The sequence below is a fragment of the Balaenoptera borealis genome, assembly GCF_965194805.1.
Source record: "Balaenoptera borealis genome assembly, chromosome: 8".
Lineage (NCBI taxonomy): Eukaryota > Metazoa > Chordata > Mammalia > Artiodactyla > Balaenopteridae > Balaenoptera > Balaenoptera borealis.
In genome coordinates this window covers 2,136,458-2,150,918 of record NC_138865.1, presented here as the reverse complement: position 1 = coordinate 2,150,918, position 14,461 = coordinate 2,136,458, and the positions used below count along the sequence as shown (strand labels likewise).

The 14,461-nt window shown below is 53.2% G+C and overlaps 1 protein-coding gene across 4 annotated transcripts in view; it reads left to right on the top strand.

Annotated features, from left to right (window-relative positions):
• Positions 1-14,461, top strand: part of LOC309633367 (uncharacterized protein) — a 68,540-nt gene that overhangs the window by 16,550 nt on the left and 37,529 nt on the right. Inside the window, exons 3-4 of one of the 4 annotated variants that reach the window (XM_082402159.1) lie at positions 4,237-4,571; positions 4,941-5,105. The exons of 2 other annotated variants lie outside the window; for them this stretch is intronic. In XM_082402159.1, the coding sequence (XP_082258285.1) occupies positions 4,237-4,436 (200 nt within the window). In that variant the 3' untranslated portion in view covers positions 4,437-4,571; positions 4,941-5,105. One more of the 4 variants, XM_082402162.1, reaches the window with a different exon arrangement.

Sequence of the window (14,461 nt, the reverse complement as noted above, 5' to 3'; positions counted from 1 at the left end):
GTCACGCCAGCCTGGAGCCGCGCGAGGGGAGGGGGGGTGAGTGAAGAGAGTCCAAAGAAAGCAAACGAAGACGTTCAGCCTCAGGGCACTTGGAGAAGCACAGTCCGGGCCTCTCACCCACATTCCAGGAGAGAAACCACTCAGGGGACGAGCAAAGGGAATTGTGGTGCTCAAGCTGGTTGCTCCGGGTGGATGGGGAGGGGGTCCCGAGGGGCCCTGAGCACAGTGGATGCCACGTTGGGAGGACAGGGTAGCTCGTGCTTACATGGTCATTTTCTGCTTCCAAGATAACAGCAGGTGAAAGGGGGGAGAAACAAAGAAAAAGCAGACCCCATACCACTTACACAGTAAGTCCCCTACATACGAACGAGTTCCATTCTGAGAGCACATTCGTAAGTCCAATTTGTTCATAAGTCCAGCAAAGTTAGCCTAGGTACCCAACTAACACAATCGGCTATATAGTACTGTACTATCATAGGTTTATAATACTTTTCACACAAGTAATACATAAAAAACAAACACAAAAAATAGAGAAACCCTTTTTAATCTTATAGTACAGTCCCTTGAAAAGTACAGTAGTCCAGTACAACAGCTGGCATACGGGAGCTGGCATCGAGGGAACAGGCAAGAAGAGTTACTGACTGGAGTGGGAGGTGGTAGAGCTGAAGGATCGTCAGCAATAGGAGACGGAGGGCGAGCTGCAATGTCACTCACGCCTGACGTTGATGGCACAGGGTCTGGTTCCTTGCTGGAACCAGATGCCTATTTGCATCTTTGAAAGGTCGCAACTTGAAGGTTCGTATGTAGGGGACTTACTGTATTTATTACCTTAGATTAGGCCGGCATGGTGGGAACTGTGATGATGAGGATGGCAAGGCTAGCAGTGTTCGTGGCCTGTGACCTGTGTGAGAGACCACGTGTTTCTCGCTCCCTAATCCTTCCCCGAATTAGGGTCAGGAAGTGCCAAGGAGCGCTCTGATAGCAGCAGATTTCTGGAAGTTCAGAGTATGTCTGGTCCAGGTCCTGCTAATCCCACCCCAAAGTGTAGGCGAATCCTCAGCACACGAGGCGGCCTTTGTGATTGGACTCTTTGGGGGACATGGGGCCGGGGCAGGGATTTCCAGCGTGTACAGTGGGTTTCAAATGTATGGTGACACCGCTGATGTGCAAAACGGGCCTTTATTCCTCCGGAACTGCACCGAGTTTGCTGGTGAGGTGGTGAAAACCCAAACTTGGCCCTTGAGGGTAACAGACCCGCTTCTGGCCTAAAAGCCTCTTCTGGGCAATTCCTCGGTCAGTTCAGGATTTGAACTCGTTCGGGGCTGGTCTCCCTCGTCCTCTCCACCGCTGACCCGGGGGTGAGGCGTGTGCTTTCTGTGCTCCTGCCCCCAGCCCACCCCGTCGGAGACGTCTTGTCATCTTGCTCTCGGTGTCGGCCTTGGTCCCGTGCCTTCACCGCTGACCACCTCCACCCCGGCCGGGCTGCTCTCACCAACCCTTCCTCTCCCGCTGCCTTCCTCCCCCTCCCGAGGGGCTGTGACTTCCCTACTCGGAGAGAGAGCTGAGGGGGCTCAGGTGGGTGGTCGGCCGCCGCCCTCCATCAGTCCAGGCCTGCCCTCCCCGCGTCCCTGTAGGGCAGGCGGCCAGGGCGGTGGAGACACAGGCCCCAGGCCCTCCGCCCTCACCCCGCGTTCTCTGCCCCCAGCCCGCAGACTCTGAGCGCCGGGGATGCGCTCCCCCCCCCCGCCCACGCCTCCTGTACGGCTCTCCCCCCACCTGCCTGTCCAGGCTCCGCCGCCCACCCCCACCCCCCCCCCCCCCCCCCCCCCCCCGTCCTGTGTACGAAATACTTTCATTGCTTTGTTTCTTGATGGGGAAATGACCTCGTACCGAGACTTGCATCCTTTAGAAGGTAACACCTACTCTACGCTCTCCTCCTCCAAGGTCTTAGCATCATCTTAAAGCCGACCCCTTTCGAAACTCCAGACCAAAGCACCACCTCTCTGTCTCTCTGCTCTGCCCCGCCCCGCCCCGTCCCGCCCCGTCCCGCCCCGTCCCGCCCCGTCCCGCCCCGTCCCGCCCCGTCTTTCTTACGCACACACACGCACGCATGCGCACGGCTAGCTTTGTCCAGTGTCTTCAGCTTCACGTCAATTATGACTCCGCTCCGCACCTCCCCTGACGGCTGTGTCCGGGCCGTGTCCTGAGCACATCAGCGCCGTCGGACCCACGGGTGGACAGCCAGTAACTCCCCGAGGTAAAGAACCTCAGCTTAAAATTTTAAAATGTTATTTTAATCTTCGAGAACCCCTATGCCTCCACGCCACATAAGTGGAGATGAAAACGTGTGAGTAAAAGGCAGGGTGACGTGAGTGTGACTCGCCCCCGTCCTGGTGGAGCCCGGGTAAAGGAGCAGCGGGTCCCTCGTGACCGCTCAGAGTACCTCACCTAGTCGGCGAGTGTTTCTCCGTTTCCAAACCTTCCCACAGAGGCAACAGGGAGATGACACTGCCGCCCCGCAGGTCCGGTGGAGGCTCAGCCCACCTGCACCCCTGCGGTCGTCCGTAACGACCGGTCGGTTTGTAAGCTGGCACAGTGGTCACGACTGTCCTGTCGCTTCTCGTCGGGAAGGCTTTTTACGTTTTAGAGGGAAGCTAGGTTTCTGTGCTTCGAGTCTGCCTGGGCCCATTAGGCGTTGTCTCGGATGTACTTCCGGTAAGTGGCGTGTGGGGTGTCGGTGCCGGCCTCACAGCAGGGATCGCTGGGGGGCTGTTCCGACCCCAGGCCCTCCGTGTGCAGCTGTCCCCAGTGGTCCCCCACCTCTGGAGGCCACCTTCTCCCGCGCCGCCAAGCCCGCCACTCCCTGTTGCCTGGACCTTGTCAGCGCTGGTGGCATCTCAGCAGAGCTGACGGGCGTTTGGCGGGGTGTGCTGACGCCAGGGGCAGGCGGTGGCCTGGAAGACGCAGCTCCGGGGACACAGCTGGGGCTGCCTTCTCGGGAGGAGGGAGAGAGGAGAAAAAGCAGAGGGGATGACTTTCACGAGGAAGAGGGAGCGGCGTTGAATTCGGTAAACATTTAGACGATTCCAGCATTTCCCCTGCACTTCTCCACTGGACGTGGGGGGCAGAGGTGGAGCCTGGAGTTGACACGATCCAGGGGGCCTCTTTAAGGAGAAGAACACGGAGACACTGTCTGGGGAGAGATCCCCAGTGTTCTCCTTACTTGCTGCAGGTGATAAATCCTTTCTTCTCCTGACAATTAAAAAGAACAAGAATGTAAGATTAGGTTACAAAATTAGTTATGACATAATGAGTGAAGAAATCACCGAGAATTATGTATTTTTAAAAAGCTAACAAATGATACAAAATCACAAAATCCAGAAACATAATACAGTATTTGAATTAACTAACTGGCTGCTATACTTCTATAAAACTTTTCCTCCCTAACTCCTTTGCCTGTATATTCTTTGGTCATGTTTTTAAATAAAAGATTGAATATCATTTAGTCTTTCCTCTGGCCTGGTTGGTTGAAGTGGATTTATGGATAGTTTGAACGTGTTGTTCTTGGTTAAAACCATTTAAAATTCTGGGGTGGTGTTAAGTCTGGGATCATGTCTATCACATTCCCTTTACTTTTTCTTATTTTAAAAGATTTTTTTGATGCGGGCCATTTTTAAAGTCTTTATTGAATTTGTTACAGTATTGCTTCCGTTTTATGTTTTGGTTTTTTGGCCACGCGGCATGTGGGATCTTAGCTCCCCGACCAGGCATCGAACCCTCACCCCCTGCATCGGAAGGCGAAGTCTTAACCACTGGACCGCCAGGGAAGTCCCTATCACGTTCCCTTTAAAGATAAGCTGTGGACTCGAGGAATCGCCCGCAGACTGGCTTCCGGCTCCCAGTGTTCTGACAGAGCTGTAGGATTGCGATCCGAGCACTTGGTGCCAGAAGCTGCAGTGCACGTCTACACTGCACGCAGAGCCGGGCCCTGCTCCTCCTCATCGTGAGGCCGGGCAAGTTGGCACAATGGGTGGTGGTTTTCCTGGAGGCCGTTCCTGCATCGGGCGACTGGCAGTGACTAACTGTCCACAGATGCATCTGTGACCCAGGTGGATGCGCCCCTAACTCGGCGCCCGTGGCTGCAGCCCCAGAGGGCTCACGGCCACCTCGGCGCCACCTGACACGGGAGGCCCTTGAGTTAAACTCTCCTACGTTTGTACATTTTATTCCTAACAGATACACGCACAGCCAGGGGCCTTCCTAGAACCTTGGAAGGAGCTGTGAGGCTGAGGGATTCTGAGGCTTCGGAGCAGCGGCATCTGAAGGGTGAAGGGTGCCGGGCGTCAGGTCCTACCCGAGACGGCTGTCCGGAAGACCACCCGCCTCAACGGCCAGTTCCGGGACTTGCTGACAGAGTCATTTCGAAGGAGGGGTGAGGCGTGGGGGATGCATGCAGCACGAGTGGCAACTTGGGGGGGCTCTGCAGGCTCTCAGACCGCCCCCACCAGTGCCCACCAGCAGAGTCCAGCGCCCCGGGCAGACACAGCCCCATCGTGATGAGTTTTAGGAAGGTAAGCAGTGTCTCTGCCTCCTTAGCTTTCTGGATATTCAAGTGATGTGCTTTTTGTTGTCACTGTTTCTCTTCTGTGCTGTTCCTGCCGTGAGTGGGTGGCCGAGCGTCAGGGTGAGGGTCGTCTGTGGACTGAGATGGGGGGAGCGCGCTGTGGCACACCTGGACCGCGGTCCCTGCCACCCAGGGCGCAGGAGGAGGGGCAGTGCGTGGGCTGGGAGCCACCAGGGCAGCATGCAGCTGAGGAGCTAGCTCTTCCTGCTCGGGCGGGAGTTACTCTGCCCGGACCGCCCACGTGCTTCACGGCTGCTCCCCGGGACGGACGGACGCCCTGGAGATCCTGGATCAACAGCGGCTTCTTGTGGAGCAGAGACACCAGCTTCACGGCCACCTTAGGAGCCGCGGAGGGGCATCACAGGAAGGACACAGGACAGTGTGTGGGCTGCCCTCCTGCCTCCGACTCAGAAGGAAGAAGCCACACCGTCCTGGGGCCAGTCATCAAGGCCGGAGTGATGACAGAACGTCGGGACGGACAGTGAGTGTGTGTGTTTATGAAGTGATGCTCGTCCTGTTACTGCCGGGCCCGCCCGCTGTGACCAGGGCTGTTTCCGAAACGCCCTTCTATTCAACGCATCAGGATTTGAGGAGTGATGCTTGGGTCATTATCTTTTTTTTTTTAGCAATTCAGTCTTTCTGTTTTTTGTTTGTTTGTTTGTTTTTATTTATTTATGGCTGTGTTGGGTCTTCGTTTCTGTGCGAGGGCTTTCTCTAGTTGCAGCGAGCGGGGGCCACTCTTCATCGCGGTGCGCGGGCCTCTCACTGTCGCGGCCTCTCTTGTTGCGGAGCACAGGCTCCAGACGCGCAGGCTCAGTAGTTGTGGCTCACGGGCCTTGTTGCTCCGCGGCATGTGGAATCTTCCCAGCCCAGGGCTCGAACCCGTGTCCCCTGCATTGGCAGGCAGATTCTCAACCACTGCGCCACCAGGGAAGCCCTGGGTCATTATCTTTTTTCTTCCCCGTCCCTCTTCTCTCTTTCCTCTGAATTGCTGCCAAAGCGACCTGAGTTGTATAACTTAGAGCCGGGAGCTCGGTAGGGGTGGGGAGCGGTTTGTATCCAGATGAGCCGAATGTGGAGGAAACTCAAGAAAATGTGGGTAACCTTCAGGTGTGGACCCCACGCACCTAGCCCACGTTAGCTGGTGTTGGCCGAGGGTAGAACTCGAGGGAAGGAGTGTTGGTTCAAGTTAGAAAGGCTCTGGTTTCTGTTTGATGCAAAACAAATCATGCCGTTTTCAAGTCCTGTGACACTCAAAGGTTTAACCAGTAATTACACCGTGCTGTATGGGGTCTGAAGCACAGATGCCAACGCAGGGCCTTTGAAGACAAGACATGTCTGTAAATGATGCCTGCCCTTTGGGTGTTCCACCTGTGGTTGCTTTTCTTTCTATTATCTTGTTTAATATTAATTTTGTTACGGCAGCCTCTTTTTTTCCCCCCTTTTTTTAAATTGAAGTATAGTTGATTTACAATGTTGTGTTTCAGGTGTACAGCAAAGTGATTCAGTTATACATATACGTATATTCATTCTTTTTCAGATTCTTTTCCCATATAGGTTATTACAGAATGTTTAGTAGAGTTCCCTGTGCTATACAATAGGACCTTGTTGGTTATCTATTTTATATATAGTAGTATGTATACGTTAATCCCAAACTCCTAATCTATCCCTCCCCCTGTCCCACGTTTCCCCTTTGGTAACCATAATTTTGTTTTTGAAATCTGTGAGTCTGTCTCTGTTATGTAAATAAGTTCATTTGTATCATTTTTAAAGTAGATTCCACATATGAGTGTTATCATATGATATTTGTCTGAGTTATTTCACTTATATGATAATCTTTAGGTCCATCCATGTTGCTACAAATGGCATTATTTCGTTCTTTTTTATGGCTGCATAATATTCCAGTGTGTGTATATGTGTGTGTGTGTATGTATGTATGTATGTGTGTGTATATATGTGTATGTATGTGTGTATATATATATATATATATATATATATATATATATGAAACCACATCTTCTTTAACCATTTCTCTGGGTGCATGTATGTTTTTGAACCATGGTTTTCTCTGGATATATGCCCAGGAGTGAGACTGCTGGATCATATGGTAGCTCTATTTTTAGTTTTTTAAGGAACCTCCACACTGTTCTCCTTAGTCGCTGTATCAACTTACACTCCCGCCAACAGTATAGGAGGGTTCCCTTCTCTCCACACCCTCTCCAGCATTTATTATTTATAGATTTTTTGATGATGGCCATTCTGAGCAGTGTGAGGTGATACGTCATTGTGGTTTCGATTTGCATTTCTCTAATAATTAGAGATGTTGAGCATCTTTTCATGTGCTTTTTTGGCCATCTGTATGTCTTCTTTGGAGAAATGTCTGTTTAGGTCTTCTGTCCATTTTTGGATTGGGTGGTTTGTTTTTTTTTTTTGATGTAGAGCTGCATGAGCTGTTTGTATATTTTGGAGATTAATCCCTTGTTGGTCGCTTCATTTGGAAATATTTTCTCCCATTCTGAGGGTTGTCTTTTATAACACTTCTTCTTTATCCGTTCATCTGTCAGTGGACATTTAGGTTGCTTCCGTGTCTTGGCTATTGTAAATAGTGCTGCTATGAACATAGGGGTGCATGTATCTTTTCAAATTGTAGTTTTCGTCTTTTCTGGATACAGGCCCAGGACAGGCATCCTCTTTTTGTCCCTCAAATGTATTTGCCAAAATGTATATTATGGGGACAAGAGGAGCATTGGATGATCGTGGTCTGCCTGGTTGGCATTGTTCCCCGATCTGTGGCCTTAGTTTAACCAGCAGCTGTGTCTGTGGCATCATAAACCTCATCCAGTGTAAGAGATAGATGCACATGAGGATATTCGGTATTTTTGAGCCGGAAAGCCCACGATACCAGATGCCTCAGTTGACAGCTAGGACCCAGCTCGTGCACTTCCTCGGGGCTGCGGGAGACGCCCCATCTCCTCTCTGCCTCGGGCTGTTTCCCTACACGTGCCCCCAAACAAGAGGCAACACCACCGTGGAGAGGACGACTGGTGTGCCTCGACTGACTGTCGTGTGGGCGTGTGGACCTGCTTTGCACCCAGCAGGCCTCCGTGGCGACGGGCTGAGGCTCCAGCACTGTGCCTGCTGGACAAAGCCTGGCCGCAGAGAAGAGGACCTGGGCTCCTTACAGTTGTCCTTGAAGGAAAACACAGGGCCACGGGGCTCACAGGTGCGGGGGGGAATGGGCCTGTGGCGGTGATGTTCCCAGTCCCTCGACTGGAAACAGAGCCCAGCCGCCAGGAGGCACTGCGACCCCGGGGTCCCAGGATGCTGGGAAGGAGGGATGCTCTCAGTATGACCTTTAGAATCTCTGACCTGGTCTTCTCCCACAGGAGGGTCTGGGGCTCCAGCACTCTGATGGAAACAAGCAGATTTTAGGAGGTCTGGTTTCGGGGGCGCTCCCAGAGCTGAATGTTCAGTCTTACTTGTTCCAGAAAGTCCTGGCAGCTTGGTGCAGGGAAGTCACCAGCACACACCCCCGGCTGTTGGTAAAGAGGGGCAGCTGGGGCCCCTCAGATGGCACAGCCCCAGGGGAGCAGGTGCGGGGCCCAGGGGACCTTTCTGGGCGTGGTTCCCGAGGGTGGGAGCTGTGGGCTGGATGCTGACTGCTTTCAAGGGTTTGAGAGCCAGAGGGAGCTCTGCTTTTGGTTTGTTGAAAGATACTTTATTGGGAGGATTTCCGCTCGGGGTCTGGCTGGAAGGACATGTCCGCTCTTTCCCCTCCCCCTTGCAGAAGTCTAAAGCCCACGGGGGGTCCCCAGGATCCGGTTCTTTCGGCGGTGTTGCCGCTGTATTTGGTCTTAAGAGCTGATGCGCTGGAGCCTCGCTGTCCCTGCACTGGGCCCACCACGTGGCTGGTGGTTATGATGCTGGGTTTCCAACACGGGCCTGAATGCACGAAGCCGGGGGCCCAGGAGGCGTCTGTCAGCTTTGGGAAATGCTGGATTTTCCAAAGCCTCAGTCGTAGACAGGCTTTTGTGACACTGCGGAGGAGGCTCTCGGCTTGTCCAAAGGAAGGAAGCAGAAGGCTGGAACGCTTTGGGGAGCTTGGAGGAACTGTCACGGGGGCGTCTCCCTGGTCACACAGCCCCGGAGGAGATAACGATCCCCAAGACTCACACCTTGGGTGTGTTTGCTGGGAAGGGCACCATGACAGCAAGTGACATGGTGGCCCTGTCCTGGGAACCGAGCCGAGCTCAGGGACACCGTGTGGCCTGGCTGACGAGGAAGTTCCTCTGTCACTGTGCTGGCTTCCACGTAATTGTCAAATTGGGAGTGTGTCATGGTGGGTCTGCAACTTCCCAGGCTGGCGGTGACCTCACAAGGACTGTTACAGACCCGTGGGACCCACAGCCAGCAGAGAGAATCGCTACCTCCCTCTCTGTCCCATGACCTCGAACGTTGTGGTCACCACCATGGCCTTTTGTTCTTGGAGGGGACAAGCACTTTGCAAAGTGGGGTCACTCTGTTGCTTCTGTAGGTCATCTTCCCAGACTTGCCTGATTCTCAGAATCTCAGTTTTTGGCTCTGTTTCGCATATCTGTTTTTTGAAGTGTTTTTTAAAAAATAGGATGAACTACTGTGTGTCAAGCATACAGAAGAGTGCAGAAAATAACATAATAGGGATCCAAGTATCCACCATCCAGATTTAACAAATACTAGCATTTTGTCCCATCTGTATCAGACATTTTTAAAGTTGAATTGAGCATTAAATCCCCTGCATATCTATTTTTGGTAGATGGGAAGCGTCGATAAGTTCAATTCTAGTTGGTTGCTGGCCATGCACAGAAGCTCCTCTGAGTCTCCAGATACTGGAAACCTTGTATGTTTGTGCAGAGCAGTACTGCCCCAGCCACGTGCCTTAAGCAGAAGGATTGTCCTAAAGACTGTCTCAGCACCTGGGCAAATTTTCTCCGACTTACACTGTGTACATTTTCTCCACCAGTTTGCCGTATGTTCACAGGGCTAACGCCCATCCCCACCAAATGCAAGAACCCTCTGGCTCCAAAGGTTCCAAATGTGAAAAACTGCACCCAAACTGCTGAGTTTTGCCCTACTGAATAAGAAAGGATACTAAATATTTTCATAAAATTAAACAACCCTTTAAACAATGTTCAAAAACATTTTGATGTCCGCATGAGCCAAACTCCCGGAAAGCTAAGTGTTCATTCTCCTCCTGGGACAGAGGCTGGAGTATTCAGGCTTTACAGAGAGAGAGACATCTCTCCTAGAGTTCAGCCCTGAATCTCCAGTTCCGTACATTCTTACCAGCCTGTCCTGAGAATGTTTCGGACCTGAAAGGCTTGGAGACAGACTCGTGCTCTTTGCGCCTAATTATGCCATCTTTGCAATCTCTCCATGTTTCCATGAAAGGCACCGCTGTTCTTCCAGCCACGCGATCCGGCCTCAAGTGCCTTGTCTGTCTCCTTTGTCCTCAGCATCCAGTATCTTTCCTCCAAGTGTTTCTCACTTCTGTCTACTCCTCCCCAATCCCCTTGCTGCTGTCCGAATTGGGGTATTTCTCCTCATGTGGTTTGGCTGATTCTGTCTTTTTGCTTTCCCCTTTCAGTCCAGTTTCAGTACCAGATTATCTTCTGTGCCGTTCTGCTCAAAATCATCCAGTGGTCCCCACAGCTGACCAAAGACCAGTTTTCTACCCAGAACCTCCCATGTTTTCCTCATCTTCGCTGTCCGCACGTACATGTCTCTCTGTGTCCCACGCGACATCCCACGAAGCCTCTGCCCAGGCACACAGCACTGCTTGCCCTCTCTGATCCTCTGAGTCTTCTTCGATTATTTCCTCTGCCTCAGTCTTCCTTTCCCTCCTTCATTAAACGAACCAACCCTCACGGGGCGTCTACTAGGAACCAGGTTATGTGAAACAACACCTACGCATACAGACCTTGCAACCTAGCGGAGAAAACAAAAGAATAAACAGGCAGTCAGCAAGCCAGGCTGTGCAGGAAGTACCACGGCAAGGAAGAACAGGGACACCAGACCCAGGCGTGGGGAGTCAGGGCAGGCTTCCCAGGGGAGAGGCACACAGAGGGTGATTCGTTCTTTAGGATGGTTAGCGGGGGGAAGGGGAGGGGGACGGGAGGCAAGTAACTCGGGGACATGGCAACATTGGCTTGGAGGAAAGCTGGGGAGAAGCAGTGGGTTCTGGGCACGTCTCAGAGCGGGACCATCAGGACTTGCCATGGACGGATAGCGGGTGCAGGAGAGGTGAACAGATTCTGTTTTTGCAGCTGGAAGAAGGGAGTTGCTCTTTGCAGAGCCGGGGAGGACTCTGGGGAAGAGAGAGGTTCAGGCTTTGACATGCTGGTTTTAGTGCGGAATGATCTAGTAAGGTTTCAGTGAAAGAAGTCCGTTCAGTAAATACTTGAAGGAGATGAGGAAAGAAAACTTGGGTGTTTGGGGAGCACCGAGAAGATGCAGAGTCAGGCAGGCTCAGTCCAGTGGGGCCCACTGTCGTCCCTAAAAGATCCTCCATCTCCAGGGGCAGCGGCTGGTGCGCACTCATCCTGACACCCTCCCTCCAGTGGGGAGACTGTACCACGTCCACTGCAGTTGCTAAACAGTATTTGCTGGACGCATGAGAGGAAGGAATAAGCTTAATCCGTAAAAGAGACTGTTCCAACCGTCTTCCCTTCCAAGGAGGAGATCCTTGCCAAGATGCTGTACATCTGGGGAACAGGACCTGGAGGTCTGCACCCTCCGTCTCAGGGTTACCAGAGCCCCCTGCCATAGAATCAGCACGCACAGTGGTATAATGCACCTCTGGACCCTTCCCCAGACCTTCTCAAGCTGAATTCCTAGGGGAGGAGCTGGGACCTCTTGGTTAGAGACTCATTGAGTGATTCTTCTGAAACTAAAATTTAAGAACTGCCAACCCTCCAGAAGATGACCGCTGTTGACACTTTTCCTTGGAGGCAGATAATTTCTAGCCGTGAGGGGGTGAGTTACAACCACTCTGCGATGTTATGGTACTCGGTACTCTGTGCTCATCGCCTCATCAAGCCGCCGCAGTTGAGTTGGAACCGGGCTGGCCCAGAGCCCCACGCGCTGTCCGGTGACAGCTTAGGCAAGCGAGGCCTTTTGCCAAATACCTCCCAGTCGAGCTCTGCAGCTTGAGAAGAAAAATACGAGAGAACACGTAAATGCCAGATCTCATTAATCTGGGAGTTTTCAAACAATGACTACACATCTGTCTCACTCTCAACTATAATGGAGCAACAAGCTCGTTCCTTTCATACTGTCTGAGCCACAGTAAGGACTGAAAGTCACACGTTGACCTTGGACATCATGTTTAGTGAGACCGTTATGACCCGTCTTCAACACCAGGAAGAGGTCAGCTCCACGAGGGCGGTGGCTGCCCGCTCGGTGCCTACGATGCGTGGCACACAGTAGCCGCTCGGTGCCTACGACGCGTGGCACACAGTAGCCGCTCGGTGCCTACGACGCGTGGCGCACAGTAGCCGCTCGGTGCCTACGACGCCTGGCGCACAGTAGCCGCTCGGTGCCTACGACGCGTGGCACACAGTAGCCGCTCGGTGCCTACGACGCCTGGCGCACAGTAGCCGCTCGGTGCCTACGACGCGTGGCACACAGTAGCCGCTCAGTGCCTACGACGCCTGGCGCACAGTAGCCGCTCGGTCAACATCTGGATGGATGGCGCACTCGTCCCGCTTCCTGCTGTGAAGGGCCAAGTGCTCACAAATCCCGTCTGTGGAGTTTCACTGTTACCTGTAGCTTCCACAGCCCTCGTCCCAGCAGTTCCCTACCCCTGTAGAAATCTGTGCAGTCTTCACTTAAGATGTAACTTTCTGCTGACCCCATAAAAAATTGGCAGGAATTCTCAGAAAGGATGATATTGTAGTTGTTCTTGCGGGGCTCCACGGAGGGATAAATTTCACATTATTCATGTTTCCAGATGGACTTTCAGTTCCCCAGGGCAGTCATTCCAGAACCTTTTCTCAGCCTTAAGTTTACTCCAAGAAATAAAACTAGTGATTTAGGGCTTGGTCGGTCCCACAAGAGGCTCCCCTGTTTTTGGTGCAGAGCCCGAAGTAGGGCAGAGGGAAAGGCAGCTGGGAGACAGGATGAGGGGCTGGTGCCCACAGGGGCCCCGTGGGTCAGGGAGACACTGCCTGCCCGGTCTCTGGAGGGTGAGGGCCTGGAGGGCAGGGGTCAGGCCAGAGATGGAATCGTCCGCGTGGTCAGGCAGTCCCAGAAGCTTGCAGCAGCAGTAAGTGGTTGATGCTGGCGCCCCGAGGCTGGAGTAGTTGTGGATCCGTCCCACTGTTCCCCGCAGATGGTATTCACACCCCAGGGCTAGTGTCCAAGGCTACTTAATTTAGCTGGTTGGGATGCTGTACTACCGAGGTTTAATCGTGTTTCTTGAGCTTTTACTAGGCTAACATATGAACTCTTTCAACAATACTTATGTGTCAGCCTCTGTGCTGGGTGCTAAGGACACAGCTGTGAACAAGGATGGGAACTAAGGACCTCTGATCCGTGAATGCTTCTTCTTAGCCTCAGATTCAAGCCCTGGTCCCAGGCCTGTTGTTGTTTTCAAAGGGGCACATTCAGAGTCAGTGGATCAGAGTGAATTCTTCGGGAGTTCTCACGACAGGTCAGGGGGACCCCCTGTTCTAAGGATATAATGATCTAACGCGTGATTGAGAATCATCCCATCAGACACGCGCCAGGCGTTCGGCTCCTGTAAGGCTCAAAGTTTCAGTGTGAGCTGACGGGACGGCCACTCCTGGTGCAGAGGGACCAGAGGGACCTGGCGGGAGGCTGCCTGGCCCGGGGCAAGGCCCCTGCTGGATGTGCCGCGCCCTCGCTCTGTGGCCCGGGCACCCTCGTGACCTGGCTGGACCCTCCCGGGGCTTCCTGCTGCAGGGGGAATACACCCCGTGTCTCACCGGGCTCTCCTCCCCGGGGTCTGCTCCTGCTCCGAGCCCTGGATTTCTCTAGAAGCTTCTTCTGGCCTCAGAGCTGGCCTGGCACCAGCTCTTCATCTTCCCGGGCTCAGCTGACACACCTCCCGGGAGGGGCCCGTCCAACCACCCATCTGAGGGCGCTCTGATCTTCATCATTAGCGTGTGCCCTACTCTTCAGAGCAGGCACTTCAAGCGGGTCGGCTCACTATTCGTTTGGTGACCTCGTCATTACCATCTCTCCCTGATAGAATGTAGGTTCCTTGAGAACAGGAGAGTAAGTGGCACTCAGTAAATAATTAATGTGGATCACGTTTCCTACACGCCCGCCGGCTCTCTGGGGACGTCTGTAACTGTTGCCAGGTTGCCAAGGGCCGGACAGCACTTTTTTTTTTTTTTTGGCTGCACCATGCTGCTTTCGGGATCCTAGTTCCCCAACCAGGGATCGAACCCGGGCCACGACAGTGAGAGCGCCGAGTCCTAACCACGGGACCGCCAGGGAATTCCCCAGACAGCACTTTTGAAATCATATCTGGAAACACAGTATATGACCCAGAGCCTCAGCACCCAGGAGTAACCTAAGGCTTAAGGTCTTTTTGTTAAATGGAACTAAATTATCACCAGACCAGTAACTGGGAAAATGGCGTGTGACCCAAGAATCCCCCTGATGGGGCTGGACAGCGGCCCAGGAGGACGCGCTCGCAGTGGCCGCTCTTCACCCATGTTCCCTTTACTAGGACGGAGGCTACGGCAGGGCCCAGGGAGCTGGTGCCGCCCAAAAAAGAAAGCCCCTCACAGGGGCAGGCGGGTGGAGGTGTGATGGAGGGAAGTGGCGCAG